The 17,606-nt window shown below is 45.9% G+C and overlaps 1 protein-coding gene across 1 annotated transcript in view; it reads right to left on the reverse strand.

Moving 5' to 3' along the window:
- Nucleotides 1–6,378: 6,378 nt before the first annotated feature.
- Nucleotides 6,379–17,606, reverse strand: part of Nuak1 (NUAK family kinase 1) — a 67,328-nt gene continuing 56,100 nt past the window's right edge. Inside the window, exons 5-7 of the mRNA XM_021174448.3 lie at nucleotides 12,810–12,929; nucleotides 10,003–10,135; nucleotides 6,379–7,549 (exon numbers count right to left, since the gene is read on the reverse strand). Of these exons, the coding sequence (XP_021030107.1) occupies nucleotides 6,396–7,549; nucleotides 10,003–10,135; nucleotides 12,810–12,929 (1,407 nt within the window). The 3' untranslated portion in view covers nucleotides 6,379–6,395. The remainder of the gene's footprint in view (nucleotides 7,550–10,002; nucleotides 10,136–12,809; nucleotides 12,930–17,606) is intronic.

Below are 17,606 nucleotides of genomic sequence, written 5' to 3' on the forward strand. Positions count from 1 at the left end.
TTTAAAACTCCCTGAAGGTCTGGAGTGTATGTAGTACAGTGATTATTAACCAAGAGCTTATGAAGCAGTAGTCTGCATTCCCATTCTTCATACTTATCCTGCCCTAGGTACTGCTAAAATATCTCCAGTATGACTTTAAAATATGTTAAATGAAGAAGAGATGGATAAAAGCCAATGGATATTACTCCATCAAGAAGGGTCTGTTATTTCCCATGGTGTTTCATACTCAGTATAACTTCATTAGAGTTTGTCCCACTCTTTCTTCACAGCTGCCAGATCTATGCAAGAATGCTATCAATAGAGCCATTGGAGACCAGGGAGATGGCTCGGTTGGTATAATGCTTATCTTGCAAACAGGATCTAAGTTCAAGGTCCAGAATCCATGTTGGAAAAAAGGCCAGGTGTTGATGACATGTTTATAATCCCAGAACAGGGGAGGTGCAAGCGGAAGGATCCCTGGGACTCATTGGTCAGCAGCTTAGTCTAACCAGAGAGCCTCAGGCCAGCAAGAGACCTTTATCTCAAAAAACTAAGGAAGGTGATGTTTCAAGTATGACATCCAAGATTATCCTCTGGCTTTCATATAAACATGCAAACATGTTTGTATACACAAGCACACACTTGTGTATACAAGCACACACTAAATAAATGAATAAATAAATAAATAAGAGAGAGAGAGAGAGAGAGAGAGAGAGAGAGAGAGAGAGAGAGAGAGAGAGAGAGAGACATTAGACTTTGAAAAAAATGAGGCCCAAGAAGTGGTAGCAGTTTGAACTGGAATTGGAATTTCTCCATGATAGCATGATTTAAGAGGTGTGGTGGTTTACTTGAGAACAACCCCCTATAGGCTCATATGTTTGAATCCTTGGTCTCCAGTTTGTGTAACTGTTTGGGAAGGATTAGGATGCATGGCCTTGTTGAGGGAGGTGTGTCAGTGTCTCGAGCTCTACCTGCAACTTTCAGGTCAGGTGTGAGCTCTCAGCTACCACTCCACTGCCATGCCTGCCTTCCCACCGCCACACCCCCTACCATGATGATCACGGACCCACCCTCTGAAACTGTCATGGAGCCTCCTCACAGCAATAGAAGAATAAGGAAGAGAAGAGGCAGCAGTACATTCTAAATCTGATAGGCTAGAAGCATCCATTCATCCACCTTTATGATACCCAACACCCAGCCAGTTTAGCCAGCGAAGTCCCACCCAGTACAACACAGGATGCGAATACAGTTCAATGCAGCTAATCTTGAATTTCAGGTGATACGTTTTGAAAAATATAAACATGGCCCAAATATGGAGCTGTGGGAATCATGGGGCACATACTAAAAATTACCCTGGTATTTATCTAGAGCTCAAATTTAACTGGGCATCCTATTTGTTCGTTTGTTTGTTTTTATTGCATGTTTGTAAACACAAGTGTGTGGGTGTGTATGCAACGTGTAAACTGTTGTTTGCCAAGTGTGATGGTGCTCCTCCTGAGGCTCTTCCTGGTCAGAAATGAGGATGGGTTCCTATTTCCCTGCAAAGTCGGGCTTTTCTTCTATGGATCCAGCACTGCTCTTGGGCTCTTGAATGCTCTGGACTCAGGTAGGGCTTACTGCCATTTAACATTACGGCCAGGACCCAGGAACTCCTCAGTTTTCCTGATTATTCATCGCTTTCCAAGAGCTGTCAGGTGGGGCAAAGGGGTGGTGTCTGCTCATGGAAGACACCATGACAAGACAGGAGTCACTGATGCCACAGGCAGGGCAGTGGCCTTCCCATTAGAAAACTGCAGCCATCCACCATGGCCCTGAGGGAACACATTAGCAGTCTGTGTGAGCCTGAGGTACGGGAAGGTTACCTTTGGAAAGCTGATGCTCAGAGAGGAGGTAGCATGACTGTTAGCCCTCCGTGACATCTCCATCCCGGATGAAGTACCTGGCCATCAGTCTTCTTTAGAAAACAACGACTGAAATGTGGATTTGGAGCCTGTGGCCCTCGCAGGGTGGGCTGCAGAATCAGGGAAGAGAGATATAAAGGTGACAGCCACACCCCAGTCCTCCAGAGCATCAGAAAAGCTGCAACAGCAGCTGCTCTGCAAAGTCACTTTCCTTGCTGGGGTCTCATGCCAACTGTGAAGTGCAGAGCCCCAAGGTTCACTGGCCCAGTCAGCTTCAGCCACGTGACAGTTCCCAGGCCAGTGAGAGACACGGCTTCAACAGAGCAACGGTATGGCTCCTGAGGAGCAGCAGCCACGGGGGTCCTCTGGCCTTCATACATACACACACACAAACACACACACACACACACATAAACACATACACACACTCACTCATACATACACACTCACACACACTCATATACACACTCAGATAGGCTCACACAGAGACACACAAACTCACTTATACATACAATCACTCACACATTCACACATAAACACTCAAGTGCACTCATATATACACTCACATAGACTTACATGCAGACACACACACTCATATGCACACTCATATACACATTCACTTATACACACACACACTCACATAGATATACATTCACTTATACACACTTAGTCACACACTCACACACGTAAACACTACTCATATACACACTCACTCATATACACACTCACATAGACTCACATGCAAACACACACACTCATACACACACTCCTACACACACACACTCACATAGAGACATACCTTCACTCATACACACTCAGTCACACACTCACACACATAAACACTCATGTTCACTCATATACACACTCACATACATACACACACTCACATTCACACACATACTCATAAACACACATATAGATACACACTCATACACACACACACACTCACAGACACACACTTGCACTGTACACACACACACACACACACACACACACACACAAATGCAAGGAGACACAAGAAAACAAGCCCAGTTATCTCAGGTCCCATTTGTAGGCCTCAGTTCCAATGCAGTGAAACCCAACATCCCCAGGCTGCTTAGACCAGAAGGGATGGGACTTCTGGCACCTGTACTGGACCTGTTAGTCACTTGACTAAGGAAAAACAACCAACGAAACAAGGCTCTGGTTCAGTTTGTTGCAATTTATTTAATTTAAAATAAAAACAGAAACAAAAATGACAAAAATTCAGTTTCCAATGAAAGATGAACACTTTGGGGTAATTAGCCAGCTTTTCTCTTCCTCTCCCTGTAGGCTGTTCTCAAACCAATCAAATAAGTTAAAAACTAACTTTGACTGGAGCCCAGAAGGCATGCTGCACCAATTAAATTACACCAATATATTATTATAATGCCTTTGAAATGCCTTTCAGACCAATAAATAAAAAAAGACAAATTCAAATTAAAAAGTCAACTTTTTATTACCAAAAAATATAGAAATTAAATAAAAGTCACAACATGGATTTAATAAAAAAAAATGTGCAGTCAAGTTTCTCTCCCTCTCATATCCCTTTTTCTTTCTTTTTTTCTTTTTCCTTTTTTTCTTCTTCTTCCTAGGAATGATACCATGCCAGTAAATCCCTACAAAACATTTCCAGTTTGGCAACAAGCAGTCAGTCCATCATTCACATTTGTACTCAAGACAGCAGGCCTGGGCAGAACACGCCTGAATTTCACCCTGCAGCGAGCTCCTTTGGTAAAGAGCACCAGGTGGCAGAGACTAAAATTCAGAGGGAACTGAGAACTGTCACATTGCCTAGGGTCTTGGAGCACTTTCTTAAAAACTGATTGTGCCTTGAAATTTACTTGTAAAACGAAATAAAACTCCACCCCCTTTGGCAGATGTGTAAACGAAGAATGGAAGTGCCCTAGAAGCAAAGGAAGGACCAGGAGAGCTCACGGCAGCGACTTTCCCACTCTGCCCATGGGGTCATCTGTGTCTCTCACTGGGGGCTCCACGGAAATGAGTTAGGCATCCCTTCTTTGGCTGGGGACTGACTGGCAGGGATAACAGGGCTCCATTGGGAAACTGCTTTTTTAGGGCTTTATTCTCTGTTCTAACTCATTTCCTGCAGGGACAGTCAGCATCTCAGCTAGAAGCGGGTATCAGAACTGAGCAGGGGGGAAGGGCGGGTGCCTTGGGAAACCACTCAGCCATCTCTCCAGCCTCCACCTGTGGGAAGCAGCCCTCATAGCCACTGCAGGTGCCTGCCTGAAACCTCCAGATCAAGGCAGACCTGGACTCAACTCAGTGTCAGCCCTGGAACGGAGGACACACCCGAGAGCCTCTGTTCTTGGTGTGAAACATTTGGTTTCCCCTCCCCAAGCCCTTGTCTTTGAGAGTTCTGCCAAAAGAGAACACACTGGTGACCCTGGTGATCGAGAAGGAGAGAAAGCCGAAGGGCGTGGTTTTCCTAAAGGAGTCAACTGCATGGTGGGAAATACTAAACAGACACAATCGGCTGGCAAAAGGGAAAAATTCCATCAACCAGCAATGGCTGCTACACCTGAGACCAGCTGCCTGCTCAGGGGCCAGCAGTGTAGCAGCAGGAGGGGTTGTTCACGCGAGGAGGCAGGGAGAAGGAGGATTCAGAGGTTACAAGCTGCTGTCTATACACCTCCAAAGCACCAGAGCCACTTCTCTACCTATAGATTTTTCTCCCTTTTAGCCCCTGCCACAGTTCAGGTAGGAGGTGAAACTGAAGGAAAAGAATCGAAGCAGCTTCCTACTACATCCTGCTCAGTTCAGCCCAAAGGAAAGCACGGGGCCCAAACACAGAGATGCAAAGCAGCCTTCTGCTGTATAGAGCAACATCTCCCTGACAACTGTCCTCAGTGCAGTGACGGATGCATCCTCCCCCAACCCTGTCTGAGAGGCTCCCAGAAGGCAGCCACCTTAGAAGAAGGATTCTAATTTGACTAAGCCAGTGGATTCCGTGGTCAGCCCAGAAAGACCATTTCAACCGCCTCCCCCACCCCACCCCCGGCCCCAGTGTCCCCAGGGTCCCCTCCATGGGGATGACATCACCTATAATCTTAGTGTTCAGAGATTAGATAACTAGCTGGAACATTTTTAAGCATCCTGTCACCCCCATACACCTCCTTTCTGCCTCCTCCAGAGCCATCTGGATGGCTCCTGAGGAAACGTCCCTAAGCCTCCTCCCCTCAACACTCTGCTCTCTCAACATCTTATTCTGTGGATGGATGGATGGAAGGATGGATGAATGGAACTTGTTTATTCCCCCAAAATGAGGGGGATCAAAACCATGAGACAGAATACTTAGGCCTGGGGAGACAAGAATCTTCTGTCAAACTGGGCTTTCCCTCGGCCACATATTTCGCCTACATACTAACCCCTAGAAACAACTCATCTACAGTCAAGATTCCACACACGGGGTGGATGGGGCCTATGGCTGAGCCAGGGATGCTTTGGAGACTCTGAGTAGCATCCTGTCCTTGTGCAGGTGAGAAGCCAAGAGGCGGGGTTCCAGTTAATACTGAGATATTTAAGAAAGTGTTAAGTCGCCCCTTGCTGGCATGCTTCACCGTCCGTCCATTCACTGTGCAAAGGCCACAGCAGCTCTTTGCCCCATCACACACAAAGCCCTGGGCTCTCACACTGCCATCTTTATTCCTGCTCACATTCAGAAGATCCCACTAAAGAAGAACAAGGCAAGAGAGAGGAGAAGGAAGAGGCAGATCCCAGAAAACCAGAAAGTCACCACCACCAGACTTATTTCCGTAGCAGAGTTCAGCACATTCACTCTCTAAGCAAGCTCTGTCTTCTACTCAAGGTCCAGGAGCAAATTAACACATGTCATGCTGTGCCATGAAGAGTTAACCATTTTTCTTTAAAACAGCCTGCTTTAACCTAACTCCCAGGGCTTAGCCAGGGCAGGTATGCTGTTGCCTCCGGTCCTGATTCCCTGGCAGTTATTGGTACTCACTCAATGCTCCCTGGTGTGCCTAGTCTACTAAACTCAACCCACAGTACAGACATTACCAATTGATCACCAATTCACACTCAGGTTGCTGGAGTCTTGCTAGCCCCTGTGTAGTCAGACCAGGCTTGCTAATGGATCCATCCAAAGCAGATGGTCTCAGTCTTTCTTCCCCTCCTCCAGAAACATCTAGATGACTTCTAGGAAACACACCCTCCCCCATAATGCCGCTTCCCATTTCTTGCTGGCCAACACCACCTCCCCCGTGAGATGTCACCTGGGAATGCCAGTTAGGACCCCCATTCTATCTGGCACAGGCAGAACTGGTAAAGAATGGTTCCTATCCCTTTTAGGTGCTGACTCAAGGCTGTGAAAACTGGCCAGGCCAGACATTACTAGTCCTTTCCCAATCCGTTGCCTTGACCAGCAAAGAGGTAACCAGCCTTCAGGCTGAGTTCCGTTCCCCTTCTCCCTTGGACTCACCCACCCACCCATCCCATCCTCTGTGCCCTGAAGGGCTAGTTGAGCTTGCTGCAGATCTCCAGCGCTTTCTTATACACCTGAGTCACGTCATCCATATCAGTGAGAAGGGAGAAGCTACTGTCTGCCAGTCGGTTCCGGTACCGCTTCAGGTACTGCGGCCGGGGCCGGTTGTGTGGTGTCTCAAAGTCCTGAAGCTGGAGGAAGTTTTCAGCAGAGACACAGCTGCGGATGCGCTGGCGGGCCGGCCGGTTCTCCTGAAGCTCTAACAAGTCGAAAGAGTCGCTGGACAGGACACTGTCATCGCTGATGATACTGGACGGGCGACTGTAGCTCCGAGAGATGCCATCGGAGGGGACACCGGGAGGTGATAAGGATTCCAGTGTGGGCATTTCAGGGCGGGTGAGGGCAGGGTCTGTGGCACCATCTGAGTACCTGCTACTATGTTTTAAGATGCCCTTCCTCCGGCAGGACAGGCTATGGGAAGTTCCCCTGGCTGGGTCTGGGGGAGGGGACGAGAGGCCACCACTGATGACCACATCATTGCTGTCCAGCAGTTCCGAGGACTCGCTGCGCTCTGGGGATGAATAGTAACCAGATTCTCTCTGCTGGGTCTTTTTCAAGATGCCTTTCTTGGGCATCGTGGCAGACTGTTTGAGGCTGAGCTTCCCTGACATATCTGCCTCAGGGGAGCTGGGGAGGGGGATGGCAGTCCGGCACAAATCTTGCTCCATTTTGAAAGGGGATGGTAAGGCAGGGCTCACAATGCCTTCGATAAAGCCAGTGCTGTGGGAGCGGTGTTCGCTGTTGCTCCGTTTCTTCAGGATGCCCTTGGGCCTCTTGGAACTCAGCTTGGATGGGCTTTCAGGTACAGAATCCTGGCCAGACTGGGGAAAGTCGTTCTCTTTCTTGGACTTCTTCAGTGACCGCTGCCGCTCCAACACAACCTCAGAGGCCCCGGGTTTGGCCAGACCCTTCATCTTGGCTTCAGCCTCAGCCTGCAGCCCCGTGGAACGGTGATGCCAATCGATGATCCGTGCCAAGAGTGGAGACTCAGAGTCAGGAAGGGCATCACAGTCACAGACGCTGCTCTTGTAGCCCCAGTTCACCCACCAATGGTTGGCGATGTCCTCGATGGTGGCTCTGCGATCGGGGTTCACCATCAGCATCCACCGGATGAGTCCCCGAGCATCTAGGGGGAAAGACAAAGAGAATCAGACTCTGCGTGGGAGCTTCGGGTGGGGTTGACTTTCCACAAATGGCTAGAGGTGTGCTTACTTCAGGTTAAAAGAAAGAAAGAAAGAAAGAAAGAAAGAAAGAGAGAGAGAGAGAGAGAGAGAGAGAGAGAGAGAGAGAGAGAGAGAAAGAAAGAAAGAAAGAAAGAAAGAAAGAAAGAAAGAAAGAAAGAAAGAAAGAAAGAAAGAAAGAAAGAAAGAAAGACCCAAAATGCATTTGGAGTGTTCCAACTTCATATTCAAAGGAGAAAGTCGAAGTCTTTAGGCTGTACAGCAAAAACCTGACCAAGGCTCAGAACCATGAGCCACAAAGCTGCTCCATCCTTGTTTGCTTTCCTTCTTTTCAAGTACACATGTGTGTTTGCTGTTGCATATATACATCTGTGTGTAGGTGGGTGACACAGAACACCTTCAGGAATCCTCCCTCAAGCTCCCCTCAAACTTTTTCTTTTAAGACAGGGTCTTCCACTGGCAAGACCTCACGGAGTAGGCCTGGCTGGCTGGCCAGCAAAGTCCTGGGCTCCATTCATTTATAACTAGACAGCTGTGGGGTCATAAATGAGTGTTACCATATCAGGTGTTTCTGGGTGCGTTCTTAGAATCAAACCCATATTTTCACACCTACAAGGCAAGTATTGTATCATCTGTGCTATCTCCCCAGCCACAATCTGCTTTCCCACAAATAAAGAGATCTCCTGGAACTACTGACTTCCCTGTCATTCCAGATCTGCATCAAGTACAGAAGGCTAGGCAATAGAGAAAGAATTCAAACTAAATCTCACTACTGCTTCTACTGCTTTGGTCAATAGCATTCTTATCAAAACAAAAAGCAGGTGTTCACTGGTAGCCTTCCAATGGTAGGTACGCATAAATACACAGTCAGTCCCCTGGAAAAGGTGCTGGAGGCAGAGCACAAGAGACAGAGACGCTCACCTGTGTCAGGTGTGGCTCTTACCCGACACACCTGGGCAGGGAAAATTGCCATAGCCATGGCTGGCCCCACTCTCAAGGTCTTAGCCAGGATCCTAGAGCTATGCCCATCGAGAGCCACGCCCAGTGAGCTCACCTCCTGAGGCTGTCTGACATAAGCCCTATTGGTATCCACCAAACTAAGAGCTGATCTTTATCTGCCTTCCAGGTGGCCACAGCCTCTGAGAGAGAGAGAGAGAGAGAGAGAGAGAGAGAGAGAGAGAGAGAGAGAGAGAGAGAGAGAGAGAGAGAGATCTGGGGGAAAGCCTCCAAGGATGCTGAGGAAGCTGTAGGAACCAAGCTTGTGGCTGATAAACTGACTTTCAGTACCAAGCTGTGCCCTGTACCTACCCTGGGAGGCTGCCTCCTCTCCCAGCCACTGAGGAAGGCTGATAAGAGCAATGGGGACAGTGATCACTCCTGAGAAGGGACAGGACAATCAGTCACTCTGTAAGGATTTCCTGAACTCTTACAATGTTCCAAGAATTTTACTGGCATCAGTTATTGAGAAAAAGGCCAATAATCTATTATCTATCTATCCATCTATCCATCTATCTATCTATCTATCATCTATCTATCCATTCATTATCTATCTACCTATCTATCTATCTATAATCTATCTACCTATCATCTATCACGTATCTGTTATCTATCTATCATCTATCTATTATCTATCTATCTATCTATCTACCTACCTACCTATCAATCTATCATCTGTCTACCAACTACCTATCCACCCATGTTAGCCCTCATTCTTCTACGTTGACAATTTTACCTAAACTTGTTTGCAAGCCCCAAGTCAATCCCCACAGCTCTTTTGCAGGCATCCTGTGTACAGGGCGCACTAAAGTCCTCGGGCTCTAAATCAGGCATATATCTGGTTCTTTGGCTGGGTTGTCAGGCTGGAAATAAGCAGCCCTAATCTGTTTGCTTGTGTCCTTCTTGCTAAAAATCTGCCATTTAAAATGGCTCCACACACCAGTCAGAAGTCCTATATACTGTCCTCGAGTGTAAGAAGATGGTGATAAGCCTTCAGGAGAAAATGTGTGTTATATAAACTTCATTCATACATAAGCCAAAGTGCCATTGGTCTCTGAGTTTGAGGTTTGAGGGACTCTGAAGAATAGAAAGTCTTTCCAGAGCTTTCATATATAGTGGGAAACTGGCTTGCCACATTTTATACAGAATAGAAAAAGCAAGAAGGGCTTTTGCTGAACTGGAGCACGTCTCACCTAAAAAGCCAGCTTTTCCAAGAGCTGTTATGAGAGAAGAGTGAGGAGTAGTAAGCAATGCCCTTATAAATCTAGAGAAAGTGTGAGCTGGGCCAGACAAGCCAAGCACTCTCCCATCAACCACCAGCCTCCCTTGGACACTCTCCCATCAACCACCAGCCTCCATTGGACACTCTCCCATCAACCACCAGCCTCCCTCGGGCACGCACCTGAGGGTTGTGTGGGTTCCCGGTACTCTCCGCTGCTGATCTGCCGGATGAGGTTTTTGTGATCGAAGCCATCGAAGGGCATCGTTCCATAAATGAGAGTGTAAAGCAAGACACCCAGGGCCCAGCTGTCCACCTGGAGCAGAGAGATGGGACACATAGGAGATAGTATATGGACCCCAGATGCTCTCCAGCATCCCTGTGCGTAAGCATCTACCCAGAGCACTCCCGGGAGCCTGAACCTGGAAAGCAGATCCCTACCACAGCCTGACAATGAACAACTCTAGTCCACCCTGTTTCAGAGCACTCTCAAGTGCTTACAGCCCAGGGTCCTCCTCATAATGATTCCTAGAGGCAGGTAGGGTTTAGATTACTTCCAGCTCAATTTGAAAAATGAGAATAGAATAGAATAGAATAGAATAGAATAGAATAGAATAGAATAGAATAGAATAGAATAGAATAGAATAGAATAGAATAGAATAGGAGAGACAGACAGAGACAGAGACACAAGACCACTAAATCTCTTCCCCAGAAAAGCCCTTTCTAGGAAATGGAGTTTGGCAAAGCTGGGACACAGGGTCTCTCGTGGCTAACACAAGAATCAGCTCCTCCCTTCACCTCCTCAGAGGGCTCATGGGTTCCAAAGTCAAATCCTACCAGAGCTGGGCAGATAAGAATGACAAAGACAAAGACAAAAAAATCTTGGGGTGTAAGTGAGGAAAGTTGGGGACAGAGACAAACTGTAGCGTGCATTCGCCTACATTAGGCAAGCAATTTCTTTATGGCTTGTATCGTACAGTACAAGTGCTGCCCCAGTGCTGCCCGAGGCTTTGGCTTTTGCAGAGAAGTCTGAAATATGACTTGTCTGTGGAATCTCTCAGCTATTAGACATCTGCTCAGTTTTTTAAAATGGAGATAAATGAGGCCAAATAAAACATGTTTGCTGAGCAGATCTGAATGCCAGCATGCAGCCCCAGATACTAACCACCTAAGACCAAAGTGGCATTCGATGACAAATTTATAGGGCGGATTTTAACATTTTTCCAAGTTGATCTCTATGCTCTATGCTTATATTTTATTGTTTGGAGGCCTTCTCTTTACTGTAATTGTTAGTGATTCTGGGCACTCTTCCCTTTATCCCAGCCCTGCCACCAAAACACTCAGATGGATAAAAATTTGGGAGAAAACTTTTCTACCCACCAAGCAGTTGCTATTCAAAGGAGAAGGGTGGATGAGCCCCTGGAAGGGGGTTCTTATAAGAGAGCAATTCCTAACTCATAGTTAGACAGATGCTGCAATGGCTAGGTTTTTTGTTTTGTTATGTTTTGTTTTGTTTTGTTCTTGTTTGTTTTTTGTTTTGTTTTGGTTTGGTTTGGTTTTGTCAATTTGATACAAGGTATGGTCACCCAGAAAGAGGGAACTTCAAGTCAGAAAAAAGTTTCCATCAGATTGGCCTATAGACCACTCTATGGGCATTTTCCTGGTTAAAGTAACATGGAGGGTTTGACCACTGGCAACAGTGCCAAGCCTTGAAAGGCGTCCCAGGGTTATATAAGGACTCAGGCTAAGTGAACCCAAGCCTTCCAGAGCAATTCAGTAAACAGTGTTCTTCCATGGTCTCTGATTCAGTGCCTGCCTCCCGGTTCCTGCCTTGAGATCCTGCTCTGAATTCCCCTCTAGGTAGACTGTAGGCTGTAAGCTGAAATAAACTTTTTGCTTTCCCAGGCTGCTTTTGACCATGGTGTTCATTATAAACATAATATATTTACATATATTGCCATATAAAATGAACTAGGACAGACGCATATCTTACAGCGACCATGAAAGCTCTCTAAGGCAGGTAAAGGAACTCACATCTCATAAAAGAGAAGATGCCATAAAAATTTATTTTCTTAAATATAAACACTACCACAAACATGGGCAAAAGAGATAAGAGTTTCATTTATTCTGTTTATTTTGATACAATAGGGAAAAATTAAGTGTCTAGAGCCAGGGAAGTTATTAAAAATATAATAGTATATACATAAAAGCAAGATTTGGGTGGCCATTGCAAATCCTACATTAACAACAAATTTGGATCACAAAATAATTATCAACTGACAAAAGGCCAGTGTGTGTGTGTGTGTGTGTGTGTGTGTGTGAGAGAGAGAGAGAGAGAGAGAGAGAGAGAGAGAGAGAGAGAGAGAGAAGAGAGACAGTATGCATAGCCTGCCCTTTACTAACTTGATCTCAGTTATTTTTAGATGATCTCAATTATTTCTAAAGTGTTATCTTTGAAAAACCTAAAACAAAAGAAAGAAAGAAAGAAAGAAAGAAAGAAAGAAAGAAAGAAAGAAAGAAAGGAGGGAAAGAAGGAAGGAGGGAAGGAAGGAAGGAAGGAAGGAAGGAAGGAAGGAAGGAAGGAAGGGAGGGAGGGAGGGAGGGAGGGAGGGAGGGAGGGAGGGAGGGAGGGAGGCAGGGAGGGAGGGAGGGAGGGAAGAAGGAAGGAAGGAAGGAAGGAAGGAAGGAAGGAAGGAAGGAAGGAAGGAAGGAAGGAAGGAAGGAAGGAAATCCTAAGCAGCTGCCCTGTCGTAGGAACAGGCATCTTTATCTCCTGTTCTCTAAGGCTTACTAAGGTTTCAAGCATCTTCTCCCTGGTGTCTCTCTCTCTCTCTCTCTCTCTCTCTTATTGTTCCTATAAATCAAAGGAGGGCAAGTTTCTTTTGCTTGGCGTTTGGGGGTTTTAAGAACTTCCCTAGATCTAGTTCTTGCCTCCCTCCTCCTCCCTGTCCCTCCAGCTCTCTGATCCCCTACGTCAGCAGTCTGCTCACCTCTGGCCCTCGGTAAGGCCTGCCGTTGACAATCTCGGGCGATGCATAGAGTGGGCTCCCACAAAACGTTTGCAAGAACTTGTCCTTCTGGTACAGGTTGGAGAGCCCAAAGTCAGCAATCTGAAAAGAGAAGAGAGACCCACGGAGATCTGTTAGAGGGAAGTCGCTAGTGTCTGCAAACTGATTCAAACTGCCCAGGGCAGATGAGAACACGTGGGCCAGCACTGTGTCTAGTCCAAAGTCTGCATCAAACAAAAATCTCCCATGGCAGTCAAGAGTATCCAATACCAGTATGGCTAAAGTATAAAACATCAAAGTCCTTAATAACCCATTTCCTCCCCAAACAAAACCACTGACTGGGGACTAAGAGTTCAAACACATGAGGCTTTGGGGGACATTTCACATGTAAACCAAAGCATCCCAATTACAACAGCTTACACGAAAACTGCCACTTGATGCTTCCAACAAGCACTAAGTACAGAGGAGACCCTATCTACGGATTATGTCCCAAAGTTGCCAAGGGATGCTAAAACTTTCAAGAGTACTATCCTCTATATCTGCTATGGGTTAATTTTCTAAACATGTATGTTTACAACAAGTCAAACAGTAAGAGATTAGCAATAATAAATAACAACAAAACAGAACAATTATAACAATATACTTTATTGCAATAAAATTAGCAAGCAGTGTCATTGTTCCTGAACTTTGTACCAGGATTTAGCAAAATAAGGTCACCTAAGGTACACAGGTATTACAACAGTCAATTTGATAAATGGGACAACTGGTAAGCAACAGTTGAGTGGGTAGCATATACAATGTGGATACCCTGGACAGATGGGTGGCTCACTTCCCATCCGGACAGATGGTGCGAGGCTATGTCACACCACTCAGAATGGCACACAATCTAAAGCTGATACACTGCTTCTGGAATGTTTCGTAAGATATTTTGGTTCGTGGTGATTAATTGGCCATGGAAGGTGAAATCTCAGGGAAGAGGAAGTGGAATTTTTGAATTGTTTTGGTTTACTGTATTGAAAACTGAGCCTGTTAGGGATATCAGTCAAGCACTGTGCCACTGAGCCACACTCTCTAACTCTCGCCTTCCCTTCCCTGTAGCACTAGGGACTAAGCACAATGGGACTAAGCATACCACTGCCACCACCTTTTCTTCATTTGACTCAAGATGAAACGCACAGAGCACCAAATATTAAATCATTACATTTCGGGCTGGTGAGATGGCTCAGTGGGTAAGAGCACTGACTGCTCTTCCAAAGGTCCTGAGTTCAAATCCCAGCAACCACATGGTGGCTCACAACCACCCATTATGAGATCTGACATCCTCTTCTGGTGTGTTTGAAGACAGCTACAGTGTACTTATGTATAATAAAAACAAAAAAAAACTAAAAAAAAAAAAAAAGAGTATCTGGGGCTAAAGAATGATAGAAGTTTAAAAAAAAAAAATCATTACATTTCAGCCTAAACTCTCCCGCTCGCCATCTGCGTGACATGGATGGGGACAGCCATAACAGACTCCCAGAAAACAGAAACCCAGGATCTCTCCCTATCCTGTCTTCCAGACTTATTATGAGAATAAGAGGAGAACCACTGATTGTGATAAGGTGGAGTGTGCAAACCCACCCCTAGCATGCACATCCCCCGTAAGTGTCTGATCTAACCTCACTTGCATAGTGCACTCACTGTCTTAAGTTCTGTAAAGGGTGTTGTGTCAGGTCCTTCAGAGCATTGTGTTCATACCTGCATATATACAGTATACACACACATACATGTAAACATAGACACATCTGTACATACTACACATGCCTACACGTCTGCCTTCTCTACCAGACTCTCAGTCCCTGTGTCTGCTTCCACAGTTTAATACCACCCTCTCCTTAGCAGCTGCCCCTGGCCAAGAAGTAAACTTGTCACTGAAACAGGCATTATGTTTTGAAAAGTATAAGGAATTAATAGTTATATAAAATAATAGTAACCCCAACTGCCATGTATCACAAACTCCCAATTGTACAGTGCTGATGAATTCTCTAATCCAATTCTATTAAAAAAAACTGCATTTATAAAAAAATATAAATATACTTTATGCCCAATGTCATAAGGACACCTAACTAAAATTAGATTTAAATCTTTTTTAATGCTCAAAATGGTCAATTTTATGTTATGGTAATTTTTACCACAGTGCTTTAAGAACTCCACTTACCAAACAAGGAGACAGATTTAGGGAGTTGGACTTACTCATCTAAAGAAATGTGACCAGTGGGCAGCCATACAAGTGTGCACCGATCACACTTCCAGCCCCAGACACACACAGCCCCGGGAGGGTCTGTGGATTTCTGTCAGTCTTAGCCAGCCTTGTAAGGTGAACCCCCTGTGTGCTCTACCATCTCCAGCCTGATTTCCACTTGAGCATTAGCAAGGAGCTGGGGTTATCCACAGGGCTGGGGAGCCTCGGGTGCTGAGACCCACAGAAGCTGTTTTGAATGAAGCCCCTAGAATAAGCCTATTTTTGTTTTTAAAAAAGGAGCCATCCTTGGATAAATGGAATGTCATTCAAGGCAGCTGTGCACAGCCACCCTCCGAGAAGGCATTCCCCCGGCTCAGATTGCACTCAACCGCTCTGAATTCCACTTGCTTATCAAGGCCCCAGACTGCCTCACAGGAAGTTGGTGAGAAGCTTTTACAAAGCACGCCCTGTCAATCAAAAGAATGGACCAGCTTCAGCTCTGGAGATTCCAAGGAGTCCTGAGGCTTCAGCCTCCTTCTGGCTAGGGCTGCAGCTCTGAGAATACACCCAGCAATGCCAATACGTTCTGGGGTATGTGGGAGCTTTCAAACGCATGTGTGAGCACACCCAATGCACGTACACACAGTTGACAACCCCAGGAGCTTCCACCCGGGCTGGGCATCTCTGCTTGCCTCGCAGGCGTCTAGAGCTGTGTGTTTATATTTCACCCCACTCCCATCCTCCCAGACTGATGTTTATCAGCCTCCCTGTAAAACTGTCATTTCTGTGGACACGAGATTAATAGAAATCCAGATTAGGCCATGTTCTTGGCACTTGAACGGAAACGCAATATTAATCAACACACATTCAGTGTTCTCAGACTCTGAGCTGCTCGATTCTAGGATTTTTAATGCCACAGGGAGCTTATGTCAACCATTGCTAAGTGGGGAGACACTGGCGGGTATGAATCCACTCAGAAGCCTCAGTTCTCTCGTCTGTAAAATGGGGGTGAAAATCTCCTCTCCCCCTGTGGTGTCATGACATCTAAATGTCATAAAGCACATACAAAATATACATACAACAGCAATGGCACATTTGTCTTTAGACACAGATAAGTGACTGATTTCACAGCACATGAGAACGTGCATCTTATAACACCAGGGACTGTCAACAGAAAACAGCAGGTCAAGGAGCCAGTTCTGCAAGTGAATTAGTTTGAATCACAAAATGAAGAAGTTATTCTCTTCTTTGACATGAGTCAGGAAGGCGGTAAGCCACAGGGTCTAATTAAAACATCTCCACATTTACCAGAAAGGACCAACTGGCCTTGGGCTCACAGCCTGGGGCAGCAACCAACATCAAACAAAAAAGAATGCGTCTATTTGGTTTGTATTATTTCACTCATGAGCTTCTCTTTGGTTCATGGTACTTGTTTTCCACCAAATGCCATTACTTAAGGCTTCCTTCCTAAATAAATTCTACTCTACAAAGAGACCCAAACTAAATACAAGCACCATCAACCTAAGAAAAGGCAAAATGTACAAGAGTGCAGGGGAGGAAAAAAAAAAAAAACAACAAAACATGTGAGGGCTAAATTTAAACATAACTACGCCAAAATCATTGCACCTTAGAACTGGCCTCCATGTGGAAGAGACCTGAATGGAGGGTGGGAAGGGAAACTGCTCTTCAGGACTCTCTCAGGGTCCTAAGATGATTTGCTGACGATCACAAAGAAAAGCAACAAGATACATGAGGGCTCCCGAGATGCTCAACTCTGTAAGATGACAGGTCCATCCATTGAGTCCATTTCATACAGAACTCTAACGGAGACACGCCAGTCAGTGCAAACCTTCTCCTACCTGGTCCTCCAGCCTGCATCATCAGCCCCTCATAGCATCTTAGAAGACAGACTTTAAGCCCGTTCGTCCCCAGGCCCTTTAGAGTAGCTCTTGCTAGCTACACTGTTAAGCTTTGGAGAAAGAGGCCTCACTGTGTTTTGGGGTGGGTGGGGGTTGTTTGTTTGATTGGTTGATTTTTCTTGCTTGTTTGGTTGTTGTTGTTGTTGTTGCTGCTGCTGCTGCTGCCAAACTGTTGCCCTGCCCCATACTGGATCAGAACCACCCTCTGACCTTATTCTATATACCTTGCTGCTCAGCCTCCACTCGGAAAGGCATCAAAGATGGTAAATCTCAAGGGTTTAATTTGGACTGTCTGTGTAACTCTCCATCCCCTTTGGAAGTGTGCCCTGCTAAGTGAAAATCAGAGTGAAAAAGATAAATTTGGGGGTCAAGGGGATCATTCACGTGTCAGTGGGATTAACCCCACTTCAACCCAGTTGAACCCTGGAGCCAAGTGCAATATGAGATAAGCCAGGCACACACACACACACAAAAGACACTCATTGTCCGTTTCTATTTATATATGGTCCCTAGAGCAGACAAATCATAAAAAGGAGAATGGTAGTGATGGTCAGGGCCTGGGGGGAAAAGAAGCAAAAGCAAGGAGCCAGAACCTAATGGGCGTGGAGAACCAGGTGCGGAGTTGAGCTGCTGGTCTGC

Source organism: Mus caroli, unplaced genomic scaffold (genome assembly GCF_978045245.1).
Source record: "Mus caroli unplaced genomic scaffold, Mus_caroli_1 scaffold_9, whole genome shotgun sequence".
Lineage (NCBI taxonomy): Eukaryota > Metazoa > Chordata > Mammalia > Rodentia > Muridae > Mus > Mus caroli.